This window comes from Miscanthus floridulus, chromosome 10, assembly GCF_019320115.1.
Source record: "Miscanthus floridulus cultivar M001 chromosome 10, ASM1932011v1, whole genome shotgun sequence".
Taxonomy (NCBI): Eukaryota; Viridiplantae; Streptophyta; class Magnoliopsida; order Poales; family Poaceae; genus Miscanthus; species Miscanthus floridulus.
In genome coordinates, this window is record NC_089589.1 from 122,463,102 (window position 1) to 122,477,867 (window position 14,766).

Here is a 14,766-nt window from a genome sequence, read left to right on the forward strand (position 1 = left end):
CCGAGTGTGATAAACACTCGGCAAATATGGAGAAACACTCGGTAAATTGTTTACCGAGTGCCACACTCGGTAAACATGACTCGGTAAACAACGACTCGGTAAAGTTAGTTTACCGAGTGTCAACTAACGGGGCACTCGGAGAATAAATCTTACCGAGTGCTAAGCCGGCACTCGGTAAACAACTACGACGTGACGGTCGTCAGTCCCCAAGCTTGCCGTTAACGGCGTCGTTTACCGAGTGTTAGACATAGCACTCGGTAAACAGATAACCATTTTCATGATTAAAACAATTCCGCAAATATTTTTCCCTAATATAGTTTACCGAGTGTACCAGTAACACTCGGTAAACATGTAACTCGTTAACCGAGTGTTCCACTCGGTAAAAAATGGCACATATATCCGAGTGGGGTTGTGGCACTCGGTAAAAAATGGCACCACTCGGCAAAATTAACAGAATCAGAACCAATTTGGTTCTGTTCTCTGTTTTACCGAGTGTAACACTCGGTAAACATGACCATTACCGAGTGTAACACTCGGTAAAACTTGTCCACAGTATTTTTTTTGTTTGTTTCAGTGCATATCCAGCCACAATTAACAACAATTATAACAGAATATCACAGTTACCAACAGATAGACAATATATATCACATATATGTCCACAAATGTCACATCCACTCATTATAACCAACATATAGCTACAACAAATGTCACAAGCACAATGCAAAGTCCACAAACACCATCAACATGTCCAAAGTCCACAAAGTTCAACCCACTTCTAAGTTCAACATACAAACAAGTGAAACATGGTCCTGTCACATGGTCGGAGCCCTACCGAGAAACGGAGACAAGTCCAAGTCTTGATCGTTGTTCGATCCAGCTGTAGAAGGTCCCTGGAATGAGGGAGCAAAAGAAAATAAACATATTTGTCAATTAATCATAAGGTAGTATGCCAAATTCAAATATTCCTTCGAAAGACCAGTTAACAGTGACATCAATATATAGGCATATAATAGATAACACATATCAAGTTAGTTGCTGTTTAGGTCTCCTCTATGTGCAAGATATCGTCACACATGGTCGAGTAGACTGAACATGAATTGGGCAAACACCTATGTACTCATGTAGAACCTAACATGATGCCTTTCAAGGTCTGAACAATATTACTAATAATCTAACTTATACATGTATGTATCCTACTCTCTTCTAGGTTCTAACATGATAGTGTTGACTGTAGCACAATCTGAACTGAAAAAGCCTTTCAAGATGAAGAGTGACTCACAGGAGTGCCGTCGCGCGGAGGTGGAGGCACCAACGGTATCATCGGCGGCGGCGGAGGCGGTGGAGGCTGGCCCATGCTCTGAGAAAAGCTGGCCATGTACTCGTACCAGGCCTTCTGCGACTGCTGGAAGGCCTCAAGCTGGGCCTGCACTCGCGCCCTCTCCTGTGCCAACTCGGCCTGGTGCGATAGCTGGAGGGCCTGAAACTGGCTCTGTGAGGCCTGCTGTGACTCCTGCAGGGCTTCAATCTGGGCCTACAATTATTTATCACATAGTTAGAATGCAAATAAAGAACGGGTAGAAAATGAATGGACAACGAATGCAACAGAACTAACCTGGAGTGCTACCACCTGGGGCTGTGAGCGTGGGCGTATGGCCGGGCTCGAACTCGTGCTCCGGGCTCTAATCTGGGCGAGTGTCTGAGTGTTGGCCGTGTCTATGGTGCTGTTGCCCATATAGTACCTCCCGTGTGGCTTACCTGGTCCCAACCTCATGACGATGTCACCCTCGAGGTCAGCGGTGCTCGGATCAAATTCTGGCCCATGGATCTCTCTCGCCATCGCCGTGTACTCGCTGAGGCGACTGTGCACGCTCAGGTTACTGTATGCCTCGGGCGGGTCCTCCGGGTTGTAGACGAGGTCGGGGTCCTTTGCCTTGCCCTTGTGTGGAACCGCGTCTGCAGGAAGAAGCACAACAATAAGATATTATGCATTCAGAAGTTAGCGTAGCAACAACGAAATGAAATCCGCGTACATATCTGGCTGCATATTCCTTGAGGGTAGTGGGCCCTTGTTTGTGCGAGGAACCCCGCATCATCGCACGGCAACGTGAGCGTACGGCGTGATATTGCTCGTACTCCTCACTCAACCACGTGTCCACAATGGCCTCCCAGCAGTTGTCCATCCCCGCACACCAAGCAGGAGGCACCTGCACGTACACGAGCACATGACAAATCATAAATCAATTTCAGTGCAATTAATCACAGACGATGTAATCTCATGTTTACCGTCAAGTATTGCTCCTTAGTTAGGGGCAGGTGCACTGCCTGCGCTCTGGTGACTCTGTTTCCTCTGCGGGCATGGTAAATTCTTCTGCACAGGAGCTTTGTCTCGTAGAAGAGGTCCTGCACTCGGTGAACACAGACTCTGTTCACCACGTCATCCGCGTCCTCCCTACGTACTCCCTCCGCCAAGGTGTAGTAATCCTACAAGCAAATACAGTCACTAATATACAATTAATATGATGTTATTATCAGCATAGTGCGATGAACACGTACCCACAGCTCTTTCATCACCCGGTCGGCCTTGCTGTTATAACACCTACCAGCTCGATCAGTCTGATCGCTGGCGGCGTGCCAGTGGGACCACTTCATGGCGGGCTGCACAACACCATCGATCCTCACCATCCCGGGGTAGTTTGCCCTGCACAGAAGACCCAGGATCCCGTTTACTCGGCGAGAGTGACTCCCTGGGATCACCATTTCCCAATCCCTGCACAAAGTTATTGAGATTGAATATTAGTTTCTGTTATAACTTAAAAACCTGTGAATTAGTGTTAACATTCAAAAATTACTTACTTAGTTCCGGATGGTCGAATCACTGGCCGTCTCTGTATGGGTAAGTCTGGGAGGCGCGACGACCCTCGCATCCAAACCGTAGGCACCCCATTTTCCTCTGCCACCAAGTCGGCATCCTCCTCGCGCTCAACCCGCTCGGAAGCATCCTCCCTCCGTGCCTCCTCCACCGCCTCCGCTATCTCCTCCCTGGTCTCCTCCTCCTCCTCATCCTCCTCCGTGGCCGCTACGAACTCGTGGTCGTCGTCCTGTGGAGGAGGTGTCGGCTCTCGACGCCCTCGTCGTCGCCGTCCTCCTCCTCCACCCTGGGCTCCTCCATCCTGGGCTCCACCTCCCTGGGCACGCCCTCGTCGTCGTCCTCCTCCTCCTCCCTGGGCACGCCCTCCACCCTCAGTCTGTGCACGCCCTCCTCCTCCACCCTGGCTGGACCCCTCGCCACCAGCCAGTAAGGTCATAACCGACCTAAGCTTCCTGATTCCACCGCCCACCATCAATCACCTGCAACAAAAGGAATAAACTATCAGTACGCATATACAAAAGTAAATGTATCATACATGTATAAAAGAGATGCAAAATAAGTAAATGTATCATACATGTATAAAAGAGATGCAAAATAAGTAAATATATCATACATGTATAAAAGAGATGCAAAATAAGTAAATGTATCATACATGTATAAAATTGCCATAAGTACTACAGATCTTACATGTACTAGAAATAATCATCAAGATCATCGATAGGTGGGCCAAAAATCTCATCATCGCTATTGTCGACGTAATTATGATCGTCTCTCAAAGTCTCATCACTAGCGACACTGCCTGAATGGTGTTGCTCAAGTAATAACAAGTCCTTCGCGTTGTGAACCTCCTCTCCATCATCCCCGTCAACAATGATCGTATCATTGTCTACTTCCATTGCGAGATCTACATCTAAGACAATCTCAAAACTCCCTTCTAATCCTTCTTCTTGAAAGAACTCTCCATCATATGTGTTTGCATCGATGTTATAATCATCATCGTTTGGGACGGGTACTTTACCATGCGGCGATACCTTGTACACAACATCATACGCCTTAAGACGGTCTTTGGTTTGGCACGGGTATGAGAGATAATAAACTTGCGTGGCCTGTTGGGCCACAATGTACACGTCGTCTCCTAACAAGACGGATGACTTTAGAACTTCGACTAACCCAAGCTCAGGGGTCTTTATCACTTCTTTGGGATCAAACCAATGGCATTTGAATATGACAGGATGAAGAGGTACACAACCAGGAAACTTGAGTTTGTATATTTCTTCAATTATTCCATAGTAGTCCAACCCATCTGTGCCTGGCGTGAAAACACCGGTATTTGTGGTTCTTTGATTCGGCCGACTCTGCTCATGCCGAGTTGTGTGAAAGCGATATCCATTGACATCGTACACAGAGAATGACTTGACCCTAAATTCAAATCCATTGGCAACTTGCCTCAACTCGGCACTCATAGACATGTCAGTTTTGGCCTGCTAGTTCAAGTAGGATGATTCGTTATATATTTGTCAAGTTGAGAGTTAAGTACAAACAACAAATGAAATTGAACAGTACCTCCTCCTTGAACCAACAAATAAAAGTGGGATTTCGTTCTCCCGCGCCATGTCTTAGAAGGGTTTCAACTTCCGCTTCGGTGGGTTCCCTCCGTGATGGACGATGGTAGAGGAGAACAAATTTGCTGTAACGGACGTTAACAAGAGGGTTGGATGGGTGCATGCGAAATACTGACAAGAAAAGAAACAAGTTTGTGTAAAACTTACGCAATGTACGGGCCAACCTCTTCAAGGTTCCGCAACACATACAGCTGGATAGAGCGCCACTCTTATAGGCTCAACATCTTCAAGGTAGGTTCACTTGCACTTCCGAGTTGCCCTCGGAAAAGGCTGAGGGTCGACTGATTGTCGGCAGCATTGTAACGTGGGGGTGGATTATGCACGTTAGGAAGGTTGTCGGCATAGTATCTTGTTGTGAAGTATGACACCTCCTCCACAATGGATGCCTCTGCACAGGAAGCTTCAATTTTGCATTTATTTTTGCATTTTGTTCTAAGAACCTTTAGGCATCGCTCAATTGGATAGCACCAACGGGCATGCACAGGGCCCCCCATTTTTGCCTCATATGGTAGGTGCAAGAGCAAATGTTGCATCGGATTGAAGAAGCCGGGGGGAAAGATCTTCTCCAACTTGCAGAGCAACACCGGGGCCATTCTTTCCATTTCTTCAATCTCGGTCCGAGATATCTCCTTAGCACATAGCTTGCGGAAGAACATGCTCAACTCAGCCATCACTCGCCAGATGTGATCAGGGAAATAGCCACGAACCATCACCGGAAGAAGGCGCTCAATCCATATGTGGTAATCATGACTCTTCAGCCCTGTGATTCTCATGGTACTTAAGTTCACACCCCTCCTCCAATTCGCTGCATACCCGTCAGGGAACATCAACGATTGGAACCATTGAAGAACTTCTTTCTTTTGGGCCCTCGTTAGGACGAAGTCGGCCTTAGGCTTCTTCCATGACTTCCCGCGAAAGGGAGGCAACATGTTTAGCTTTGGTCTATCGCACAGCGTTGCTTGATCCAATCTAGCCTTGACATTGTCCTTTGACTTTTCCCAGTCCATGATTGTGTGAAGGACCGCCTCGGCGAAATTCTTTTCAGTGTGCATTACATCAATGTTATGTGGAAGAAGGAGGTCCTTAAAGTAAGGAAGCTTCCACAAGCACGACTTGTGTGTCCAGGCATGCTCTTTTCCGTATCCCACGAAGCCCCCCTTTTTATTGTCGACCACAAGACCATCTAACATCTCAAAGACCTGGGCACCTGTCATCATTTCCGGTGCAGAGTCTTCCACTGTGACACCTTTTCGAAAGTTCTTCTTGTCTCTCCTGAATGGGTGGTCAAGAGGGAGGAATTGTCGATGTTTGTCAAACGAAGAAAACTTGCCCCCCTTCTCCAACCGAAAGAACTCCACAGCTGACTTGCATATCGGGCATGGCATCTTCGTGTGAACACACCAGCCACAAAATAACCCATAAGCCAGGAAGTCATGCATGGAATAATGGTACCAAATATGCATTCTGAAGTTTGTCTTTATGAATCGGTCGTATGTCACTACCCCTTCGTCCCATGCACGGACCAAATCGTCTATCAAAGGCTCCATGTACACACTCATATTAGCCCCCGGGTGTCCTGGAATTATAAGTGACAAGAAAATATTTTGCCGTTGAAAGGCGACGCCAGGTGGGAGGTTGAGAGGGATGACAAATACGGGCCAACATGTGTATGGTGAAGAACCCATACCATAAGGATTGAACCCATCAGTTGCCAGTGCAATGCGTACATTACGAGCCTCGTCAGCTTTGTCGGTATGCTTCCGATCGAAGCTTTTCCATGATTCACCATCGGACGGATGTATCATCTTGTCAGTGTATCGGTGTCCAGTTTTGTGCCACGTCATCTGTTTTGCGGATTCCTCGCTCATGAAAAGTCGTTGGATCCTCGGTATGAAAGGAAGGTACCTCAGGATCTTTGCGCCGACTTTTGTTTGCGTCTTCCGACCATCACCAGATTCTAACTCAATGTACCTAGATGCCTTACACTTCGGACAGTACTTATCGTCAGCATGTTCTCCCCTGAATAAGATGCATCCGTTCGGACAAGCATGTATCTGCTCGTACGACATCTTGAGTGCACGAAGGATTTTATTTGACTCATACGTGTTCTTTGGCAGAACGTGATCATCCGGAAGTAGGGTGCCAACTACTGTCAACAGTTGATCGAAGGATTCTCTACTCCAGCTAAACTGGGACTTCACAGCCATTAGACGTGCAATGGCATCCAGTTTAGAAACATTGGTGCGCCCGTGAAGGGGTTGTTGTGCCGCATCCAACATGGCGTAAAACGCCTTTGCAGTTTGCTCTGGCTCCTGCTCTGCACTTCCTTCATCGAAAGCCATGTCATGGTCATTTAACATTTCTGCCACCCCGGCTTCAGAATCAAACTCCTCGATCCGTTGTCTCACGACCTCTTCTCTCGCACGATGGCGTTCACCATGCATGGTCCACCGGGTATAGTTCTCTACAAATCCATTGTTGACAAGATCTTTACTCATCTCCTCATATGTTTTCATTGCCTTGTTCTTACACTTCCTACAGGGACACCAGGCATGTCGTCGTACGTTTGCAAATGCCTTCGTCATGAAATCATTGGCCTTCTCAATCCATTCATTTGTGTATTGACCCCTCTTCTGATAGCCCGTGTACATCCACTGACGGTCATCCATCCTAACATATAGACGATATTGCAGTTTAGAGCAATAAAACTGGAAATAAGATCAATGGGACCTAAAATGATCATAGTCACCTCTCAGTATAGTCAATGTACCTATACTTAATAAATTTGGATACCAAAAACACATGGAAAATTTATCAGCTTTGCATGTGATGGAATATATGTGGCCTTTCCAGGATTGGATTGACATAAAGAACGCCACCAATCAGGATATAACCACAACTATCTAGAATAGCATGTCGCGTCCGAGCCATTATACAAAGAGGAACAGAGACATCCTCCAGAATTGGTAATGGACGCATCTAATGGAAAAAAAAGGAAAAAAAATATCTACATCTAAAATGACAAAGATATTGCTCACTTGTTAGATGAGTTCAGACAGCCAAGGGTTTGGTCTTCAACTACCACAAGTAGTATCAGAAACTCTAGTCCAAAACACAATTGCTCATCACCACTCAAAATCTAACTTCTCAGAGCAGGAAGTAAAGAAAAATGTATATAAACTAATAATAAAAAGGTTGAGAACTGGTACTTAGGAGCTCAGACAGCCAAGGGTTTGATTGTCAAATACTACCATGATAATATCTGAAACTCTAGTCCCCAAAAGTTGCTCTTCACCACTCTCATTTCAAATGAACCATTGTAACCACACAGAAAAGAAGACACGAATCCAGTCTATGATGCTGCCTGGAACAAAGAGAAAATAGCATCTACTTAGGATAATGAAATCCAGTCTATGATGCTGCCTGGAACAAAGAGAAAATAGCATCTACTTAGGATAATGAAAATAGCATCTACTGTAGCTTTCTTAAGGCTCAAGCAAGCTTTCTTAAGGCTCAAGCAAGCTATCCTATATGTATCCCAACCCTGCCATAGTTGTGGCATGGCTAATGAAATCTGAAATTTAGCCCCAAACCTGTGTTTTGGTTCTAACAGTAGCCACTAACCAGGCCAACCTAGCAAATAATTCCAATGATTTCTATACAAGCTCAAATCAATTTGGTCAGTCCTGTTATAAATACAACTAGTCAATAGAGGGCGTGAGCTACATGCAAAGGCAGCCAAAACTACAGAGGTTGTACATCAGACAGATGAATTAGTCTGACATATAAGTAGCTAACTTCCTTGTTCTGAAGGCTGAAAAAATAATTATGTTGCAACGAAAAGGCAAAATATGTGGCTTAAACCCACAGAAGTAAACAATCTTGTGCTGTTATTTAACTCCCAGCTCACAGTACAGAGCCGAAGCTGATGACAACACACACTCTTCGAGTTTTTCAGCCTCAACACAAATCAGAAAGCACTAGTGCAAGGATAGTTAAACTCGGTTCCGATTTACCCAGTATAATTATTTGAGAGAAATAACTAAACTACAATACTATTACTAAACTGCAAATGCATTTGGACACCGCCCAGTCTTGTCATGCGGGTGCAGCAGCTCCAAGTAGGAGCTACGCAGGAACTTGAGCCGATTGCAGACTCCAAACACTGGACGACTTCATGAGTGGCCAATGGGATGCAAGGTTTGCACCAAGAAAAATTCTCAAGTTGGACTTTGAGAAAGACTGACAAACAGAATTGAGACTTCCTTTTTGAATGTCTCAAGCAAAGAGGTTTTGGTGTTAAATGGTGTGACTCGATTAAGTTAGTAATGAGCTCTGGCACTGTTAGTGTCAAGGTGAATAATTCTAATGGAAGTTATTTTAAATCTGGTAGAGGGGTTAGACAAGGGGATCCCCTGTCTCCCTTCCTTTTCAACATAGCTGCTGATACTTTGGCTAAAATGATTTCTCTTGCTCAAAGTAATAATCTGATTAAGGGGTTGGTTCCTGAATATATTGAAAATGGGGGTAGCAGTTCTTCGGTATGATGATGACATGATTCTGTGCGTCCAAGATGATAAAGAGCAAGCTGCTCATCTCAAACTTCTTCTTTACCTTTATGAGAAGATGTCTGGTCTGAAAATTAACTTCTCTAAGAGTGAGGTCATTAGATAAGTCAAGATGACACTAAAAGCCTGGAATTTTCCAATATGTTCAACTGTGCAATTGGTAAATGGCCCATTAAGTACTTAGGAGTTCCTATGGCTAGCTGTAGACTCAAATCAGGCCTTAGTGGTGAACATATATCAGTTGTGTCATGTAGTTGTAAACAAAGGTTCCTTACATTCAGGTTGAACAAATCATGACCTACTTAGAAAAAAAGGACACTCAATCAAATGAAAAGCATCACGGCGCCATGATGTTTGCAGCCATCTACTAATACTAGTTGCATCACGGCGCCACCAGACGGAGGGGAGAGGTGGGCAACAGGGCAGGTACCTGGCGTCGACGGGAGCAGGCAGGGGTCCCTTGTCGCCACCGGTGCGGCGGGAGCACGTACGGAAGGGGAGGCCGCGGTCAGGGGAGGGGAGAGAGTGCTCGCCGTCGCCGCTGCTGCTGGGGCCCACCCCACCCCACCTCGCGGGAACGGGAGCGAAGGAGGGAGCACGGGGCGGCGTCGGCGGAGGGGATCGTCGTCCGGTGCGCCGGTGCCGCTGTCTCTCTCTCCGTCTCTCTCTCTCTCCGTCTCTCCGGTGGCGGCGGCTGTGGGGGACCGCCCGGTGGCGGCGGTGGTGGAGGGGAGGAGGCGGCCGCGGCGGTGGGGAGGCATGTGCGGTGTGTGTGTGAAAGTAGGAAACGATTTGAGGGAGAAACGGCTTGTTGAATGCTTCTGTTTACCGAGTGCCTAGATGTACGACACTCGGTAAACTCAAGCACCGCAGCCCTGGTACATGTTTACCGAGTGCCCCGATCTACGGCACTCGGTAAACATAAGCATGGCAGGCAGGTGGGCCGTGGCTAATCTTTACCGAGTGTTTTAGGTCACACTCGGTAAAAGTCTCCATTATTTCATGCAAAACAAAAATGAAAAAATGCCAATTATTTCATGCCCCGAAATTGCTTGTTTGAGGCCCTAAATGAATTCAAATCAAAAAGTGGTCAACTACAAAGTTTCATAACTTTTTGAGATCTACAATTTTCATTTAGTAAGTTTTTCCATCCGAGGTCGTTTGAAAAATTTGAATTTTAAATTTGAGAGATTCAAACGTAGTTTTGCATGATAAGATGATTTCAAATCAAAAAGTTGTCAACTACATAGTTTCAGAGTTACATGAAACTATGTAGTTGACTACTTTCAGAGTTACATGAAACTATGTAGTTGACAACTTTTTGATTTGAAATCATCTTATCATGCAAAACTACGTTTGAATCTCTCCAATTTAAAATTCAAAATTTTCAAACGACCTCGGATGGAAAAACTTACTAAATGAAAATTGTAGATCTCAAAAAGTTATGAAACTTTGTAGTTGACCACTTTTTGATTTGAATTCATTTAGGGCCTCAAACAAGCAATTTCGTTTTTTCAATGGTACACAGGTCATTTTGAACTTTTATAATGGCACACAGGTAAAAAAGGTAATTTTTACTCTGGTTCGTAGCCACCTCCGTTAGAATTGAACGGCAAGCTGACGGAAGTGGTATACAGAGCAAAAGAAATTTCAAAGAGGGTATTGGAGAACCTTTTCAAATTTCAATGGTACACAGGTCATTTCAATATTTTATAATGGCACACAGGTAAAAAACTCAATATCATATGTGGATAGAGGGAAAAGAATGAAGGGAACAAACAAGAAATTTGGTTGAATTTTACCGAGTGTTGCTACAGTACACTCGGTAAAAGATAGTGTTTACCGAGTGTTGTGAACTTACACTCGGTAAAAGATAGTGTTTACCGAGTGTTGTGAACTTACACTCGGTAAAACTGTATTATTACCGAGTGCAAATACTTCTACACTCGGCAAACATGTCATGCCGTGACGCCGTTTAGCGCACGGTTGGTACACTAGGAGACGTGGCAGCTCAATACCGAGTGTCTCTTTTTACCGAGTGCGCCCCTTCGGTAAAATTGTAGTTCTACCGAGTGTTTGAGGTTACCGAGTGTTCGGACTCGGTAAAGATGTATACTACCGGGTGTTTATGTTTTCCGAGTGTTGGCACTCGGTAATAAAATGTTTTCCGAGTGTCCCGACTTTTGACACTCGGTAATTATCTGGGCACTCGATAACTATACAGTCTCCGGTAGTGGTCCCAAGAACCGTAGCTTTGGGTCCATACTACCATGGTGTGCCCGAGCTCCAAGCAATGGAGGTGATCAAGCACAGTGCTGTCGACTACTTCTTCGAGAGGCTAGCTACACCGCGGGAGGAAATCTACAAGGAATTCATCCCCATCGCACGTGCAGCCCGCAGTTGCTATGTGGATGTCAGTGCGTTTACAGGTATCACCGATGATGAGTTCTTTTCCATGATGTTTGTGGATGCAATATTCTTAGTGCAGTTCATCGGCAGTCTTGGGTCTGATCATCGGCTAGATAGTATGGTCAGCCCGTACTTGGTGGACATCTGGAGGGACATCTTGCTCCTCGAGAACCAGATCCCCTGGTTGGTGACCCACTTCTTCATGGCCCTGTGGCCCTTATCGCTGGACGTCATGATCGGTACTCTGATGATCTCAATGACTGGCTCCTTCTTAGAAGAACCCCCAGCGGTCGACCTCGGCGAGAGTTACATGCCATCACATCTCCTTTGCCTCATCCGGACCTACAGAGCTGGCCGCAGCGGACGTCGTCCTATAGTGGAACCCAAACGCCTCTCTGGCCGGAAGTCGACCACCAGTGCAGCGGAGCTCACACAGATGGGCATCAAGCTTCGAGTCGGCAAGACGATGGCCAAGTTTTCGGACATGGACCTCGTCAGAGGCCACTTCTTTGCGGACCTCTCCCTGCTGCCGCTGTATCTGGATAGCGTCACGGCTTGCTGGCTTGTCAACATGGCGGCACTGGAGACGTACACGGAGAATTTTATGACGGGCGGCGACTGCTCCATCACCTCATACCTTACCTTCGTCTCGACCCTGATGAACCGGGAGCAGGACGTGCGCGAGCTGCGCGCCAGGGGCATCGTGGATGGTTTCAGCGACAGACAGACGCTCGAGTTCTTCGAGGGCCTGGCCTACTTTAGAACAATCCTAGCCATTCACGAGTATACGCAGGAGCGGCGGCTGTGGACAACCGTCTACAGGTTCCTGTACAACAACAGGAAAATCATTGCTACGGTGTTGCCCATCATCGGCGTGCTCGTGGGAATCTTTAAGACGCTCCTTTCTCTCAAGCAACACTAGCATGCTTAGTTGCTAACCCAGGAACTATACTATATTTGCATGTAAGCTAAGCCATATTGATCTGTCCTAGATATGTTCCCATCATGAATCATGTGTGTGCTATGCTGTGATGGTGTTTGGTTTAATTTTGTTGTACTTATTACCTGTACTTTGTTTCCATATATCACATGTTTATTTCATGGTTAATTGTTATGTTCGCAGTAAGAAATATATGGATAAGGATTAGTTCACTAACACACCACGCTCTACATCATTCACTACATGAATGGTAGAGTTCTCCTAGCTAGTGCACTAAGTAGTAATAAGAACACTCCCACCACTCCTAGCACATGAGAATTCTCGCTAGGAGACATTTGGTAGGGAAAAGCTCATACTAATGCTAAATGATAAACGCTAGAACCCCACATCACTAGGAGAAGCTGCAATTTCTCGTTGTGATTATAATATCGCCAACCATATATACACTCCATGACCTTGAGCCAATATCGTTTTCATGTACATCTTGCTATTCTTTGTCTATAAAGTAGACGAGACAGCCCCGTCTAGTTGGGCCTCTCGAGTAGCCTTCTTGATTTACCCCGTCCCATTTGGGTTGTCTTCCATTCGGTGAAGTACCCTGGGTACTTATCACACTGACAGTAGTCCCCAAGCCTTCGTGCTATTTGGACAACCGGGCAGATGGTTAGTCGCTTGATTGAAATCTGAATGCAAGCACATTTTTGTTTGAATGCTCTCTTGCTGCCATAGTCGATCAGATCCACGCAGTGGACCCGGTGGGTCTAGCCCTCGAGCCTCCAAGCAATTTGGAGAATCAGACAGACAATAAGCTTGAAGCTGTTGTCATCTTCTAATCCTGAGCACGCGTCGAGCATACCCAGTGACAATGCGGGTGAATCCTAACGATGGCGTGTCCAAGCAGTCATGGTCGAGAACATTGCAACTGGCCATGTGATCTGCTCGAGGGAGTCCAACGGTGGCTTGCCCGAGCTGTCGTAGTCGATGAGGTAACTAGACACGACATGACCAATGGTGGCATGCCCAAGCTGTCATAGGGTGTGTTTGGTTAGGTGGTCAACCCCTGACCTGGTTCCCTGGAGCTAAGATGGGCTTGTTTGGTAGGCTGTAGATGGGCTGGGGCCTACTTTTAGGGAGCCATCCGTACACCCCTGTCCTGGCCAGGAAAGAACACACGTGGAGGTCATTTTTCTGGGGCCTAGCTTGGCCAAGCCTGTATCGGTTCGCGTCACCTTCCCTGCGGTGCGCGCCGCCGCTCTTCCTGCTCGCGCACTGCCACTCTCCACCTCACTTATCTCCACCGGCTCCTCATCCTCCTCCCCTGCTCCTCCCGTCCTCCTCCCCTGCTCCCCTCCACCGGCGGTGGCCCTGCTCCCCATCCCCGGCGGCAGCGTGGATCCATGGCGAGGAGGAGCAGAGCCTCGGTCCATGGCATGGGCGGAGGACTCCTCCCCGCCGGTGGTAAGGCCTGACGTGCTCCACTTCAAACACATATCCTGAGTGGATGGGGCCACGAGCGCACTCCACTTCCGCTTGCCCTGATCCCCGCGCGGCACCTAGGGCACCATGAAGGCCGGCGTGCCGCCGATGATGGGGGCACATGGAGGCGGAGGCAGAGCTGGAGCTGCCCACCGCCTTGGCGCACTCGAAGTCCGCGAGCTTGGCGTGGCCGTCGGTGCTGACCACAATGTTCCGCACCTTGACGTCTTCGTGCAAGAGCGCGCCCGAGGCGTTGGCGGCGGCGAGCGACACCACCGCGCCCGACGCGCCGCAGCCGAGCATGCGGACGCACGTCCACTGGCCGCTGATGACCGCTGTTGTTGCCATGGCGCTCGGGCTCTGCTTATCTCCTGTTTTTCTCGGCGCTCGTTTGTTCGAATCAATTGGCTCGCTTCGGCCGATTTCATTTTGTGCGATTTGCTGCCCCAAGATGGGCTTGTTTTCGCTCGTTTGCTGCCGGTGGTAATGCCTGACAAGGAGCTCAGCCGCGTGTAGTGAGCAAGCCAGCTGTTCGATGAAATGCCTGACAAGGGTAATCTTACCAGAATGGAGAAGAGGTAATCCTATGCAAGGCAAACCAGACAACCAAACATACCAGATGCTAGCTAGGCTTAGACAATGCATCCAACCAAACAACTATAGATTGGCTTGCTAGAGGCAGGCTTCGGCTGTCCAGGCACCAATCCTAGCTAGGCTAGGACTAAGGCAGAAAACCAAACACACCCATAGAAGCCATAGAAAGTGTCTCTCCAATGTTTTTAACTTTGATGGGCATATCCATTTGTGTCATGTACCGATCATCTTCCACTTCTTGACAGCAAACCTTCCTCGGTATTATAACCATTGTTGGAGGACATGTTG

General features: G+C 47.2%; 2 protein-coding genes, 4 non-coding genes and 1 pseudogene across 6 annotated transcripts; 1 reads left to right on the forward strand and 6 right to left on the reverse strand.

Moving 5' to 3' along the window:
* Positions 1-750: 750 nt before the first annotated feature.
* On the reverse strand, positions 751-1,920 carry LOC136485716 (uncharacterized). The gene is made up of 3 exons (XM_066482558.1): positions 1,613-1,920; positions 1,280-1,531; positions 751-890 (listed from the first exon to the last, which is right to left on the reverse strand). The coding sequence occupies exons 1-3, from the start codon at positions 1,835-1,837 to the stop codon at positions 813-815; spliced, it is 555 nt and encodes a 184-aa protein (XP_066338655.1). The 5' UTR covers positions 1,838-1,920; the 3' UTR covers positions 751-812.
* Positions 1,921-7,323: 5,403 nt separating this feature from the next.
* LOC136490508 (small nucleolar RNA snoR80) lies at positions 7,324-7,459 on the reverse strand. Its single transcript, XR_010767786.1, has one exon. It is a non-coding gene; the product is annotated as a small nucleolar RNA snoR80 (small nucleolar RNA).
* A 75-nt stretch (positions 7,460-7,534) lies between these two features.
* Positions 7,535-7,629, reverse strand: LOC136490484 (small nucleolar RNA Z157/R69/R10). Its single transcript, XR_010767762.1, has one exon. It is a non-coding gene; the product is annotated as a small nucleolar RNA Z157/R69/R10 (small nucleolar RNA).
* A 71-nt stretch (positions 7,630-7,700) lies between these two features.
* LOC136490486 (small nucleolar RNA Z157/R69/R10) lies at positions 7,701-7,795 on the reverse strand. The gene has a single exon (XR_010767764.1). It is a non-coding gene; the product is annotated as a small nucleolar RNA Z157/R69/R10 (small nucleolar RNA).
* A 573-nt stretch (positions 7,796-8,368) lies between these two features.
* LOC136490502 (small nucleolar RNA snoR97) lies at positions 8,369-8,470 on the reverse strand. Its single transcript, XR_010767780.1, has one exon. It is a non-coding gene; the product is annotated as a small nucleolar RNA snoR97 (small nucleolar RNA).
* A 105-nt stretch (positions 8,471-8,575) lies between these two features.
* Positions 8,576-8,677, reverse strand: LOC136490437 (small nucleolar RNA Z278; annotated as a pseudogene).
* A 2,675-nt stretch (positions 8,678-11,352) lies between these two features.
* Positions 11,353-12,390, forward strand: LOC136489480 (UPF0481 protein At3g47200-like). Its single transcript, XM_066486100.1, has one exon. The coding sequence runs from the start codon at positions 11,353-11,355 to the stop codon at positions 12,388-12,390; it is 1,038 nt and encodes a 345-aa protein (XP_066342197.1).
* Positions 12,391-14,766: the final 2,376 nt, after the last annotated feature.